Source organism: Myotis brandtii, unplaced genomic scaffold (assembly GCF_000412655.1).
Source record: "Myotis brandtii unplaced genomic scaffold, ASM41265v1 scaffold221, whole genome shotgun sequence".
In the NCBI taxonomy this organism is placed as follows: domain Eukaryota; kingdom Metazoa; phylum Chordata; class Mammalia; order Chiroptera; family Vespertilionidae; genus Myotis; species Myotis brandtii.
In genome coordinates this window covers 592,141-593,798 of record NW_005358287.1, presented here as the reverse complement: position 1 = coordinate 593,798, position 1,658 = coordinate 592,141, and the positions used below count along the sequence as shown (strand labels likewise).

At 52.8% G+C, this 1,658-nt stretch overlaps 1 protein-coding gene across 1 annotated transcript in view; it reads left to right on the top strand.

Moving 5' to 3' along the window:
- Positions 1-708: 708 nt before the first annotated feature.
- Positions 709-1,658, top strand: part of FSIP2 (fibrous sheath interacting protein 2) — a 54,999-nt gene continuing 54,049 nt past the window's right edge. Inside the window, exon 1 of the mRNA XM_005866133.1 lies at positions 709-789. Coding sequence (XP_005866195.1) covers positions 709-789 — 81 coding nt within the window. The remainder of the gene's footprint in view (positions 790-1,658) is intronic.

The window sequence follows — 1,658 nt, the reverse complement described above, 5'->3', positions numbered from 1 at the left end:
GGTCAGATTTCAGTCCCTGCTGAGTTCCCGGTGCCCAACTCGATGACTGGCCAAGGGAGTTAGGCCTTGTATAAGTTCTGGCCAAATGGCTTAGAGGAGAAAGAAAGGAGGCCGAGAGGGGGGAGTAGAAGAGAGAAGGGAGCTAGAAGGAAAAGAGGGAAACTACTGGGAGGAGGGGAGGAGGAAGGCAACATTCCCACAAGGGAGCCAGTGTACGTTATGAAGATCTGCATGGGGAGGGGCTGGGGGAGCCTGGGGTGGGGTGTGCTCATAGTCTGTGGGGGCACAGGGGGAAGCCAGGCCTCTAGCCTTGGAACAGGAAGTACTATCACTCCTGGGGTGTTTTGTTTTGTTTTGTTTTCTGGACTCATAGCTCTTTGGAGGCCAGAAGAAACTAGCCAGCGATGCACCAGCAAAGCTGTATATGTCGTGATTCGGGGTTTGGTTGGACTGTTGGTTTGGTGTTGGTTCCAGAGAGAAAGGATATTTCGACTGTGGGACCCTTAGACCAGGCTCTGGAACTGACCGATTTCCCCAACTCTGGGAGCTCAGGCCTCAAGCTAGAGGGGGCCAACCCCTGAGGGTTCTGCCCGTCAGGGTCCCCACATTCTGACTTGGAACTCTGCCACAGTGAGGTCTTGGAGACGGGGTCCTGCCACTCCTGGTCCCATTGGGACACGGGACGGGAAGGCGAAGGGTCGGGCGACGATGGAGCTGTACTTCAGCTCCTGCTCCAAGGCGGCCAGGGCTACCTCCACCAAGACGGCTGCCAGCAGCCTGTCTGACGAGGTGAGGGCAGGGCCAGGGTCCTGGTCTTTGGTGGACAGGGCAGGGAGAACCCCCCACAGGCCCCACGTGGTAACCGGGCACTTGGGGCGCCCTGGGGGGCTCAGCGTCAGCTGCCACTGGCTGGTGGGGGACCCCAGGTCCTCCGTGCTGTCTGCAGGGGGGGCCCTTCAACCCTGGCTGTGTGGCTCTTCATTTCCTTTGTTTACAGCCGGGGTAGGCAGGCCTCACCCAAGGAAATACAGCCCAACAATACAGTGTTGTTCACTCAGAATGTGTTAAACAACCAGCTCTCTCACTGTGTTCTTACTGCAAAACGAAAAATAAAAAGAAACCCAAAAAAGTCTGGGAGACGTTAGCTATGCATCGTCCCCTTGATTGTGGTGATGGATCAGGGGTGCTTGCCTATGGCCAATCCCATCATAGGGATTATACACATTACACGTGCGTGCAGGTCTTAAATGCCTACTGCACCTCAAGAAAGCGGGTGGACGGTAAGAGACACCGTCCTAACCTGATGAAGTGAATCTAAGAACATCCACAGCCTGGATCTTCCTCGTGAAGGAAGCCTGGCTCTTTGCCGTGTAATCAGGAAAAGGGTAGTGACTCCCACTCCCAGCTCTCCTCCCGGGCGTCGGCCCAGCCTCTGCAGGAAGCCAAAATCTAACAGAGAGACAGGAAAGCAAGGAGGAAACCTTTTACAGAGAGTACAGTTGTTTCAACAAAAACTTCCATGGAATCTAAAAGAAATTATTAAAATTTGTAAATGAGTATGGCAAAGTTCAAGAATAAAAGGTTAAAATAGCAAAATCAGATTGGTCCTATTTTTAACAACTGGTGTTTAATTGCCATTATCATACACAAAATGTAAA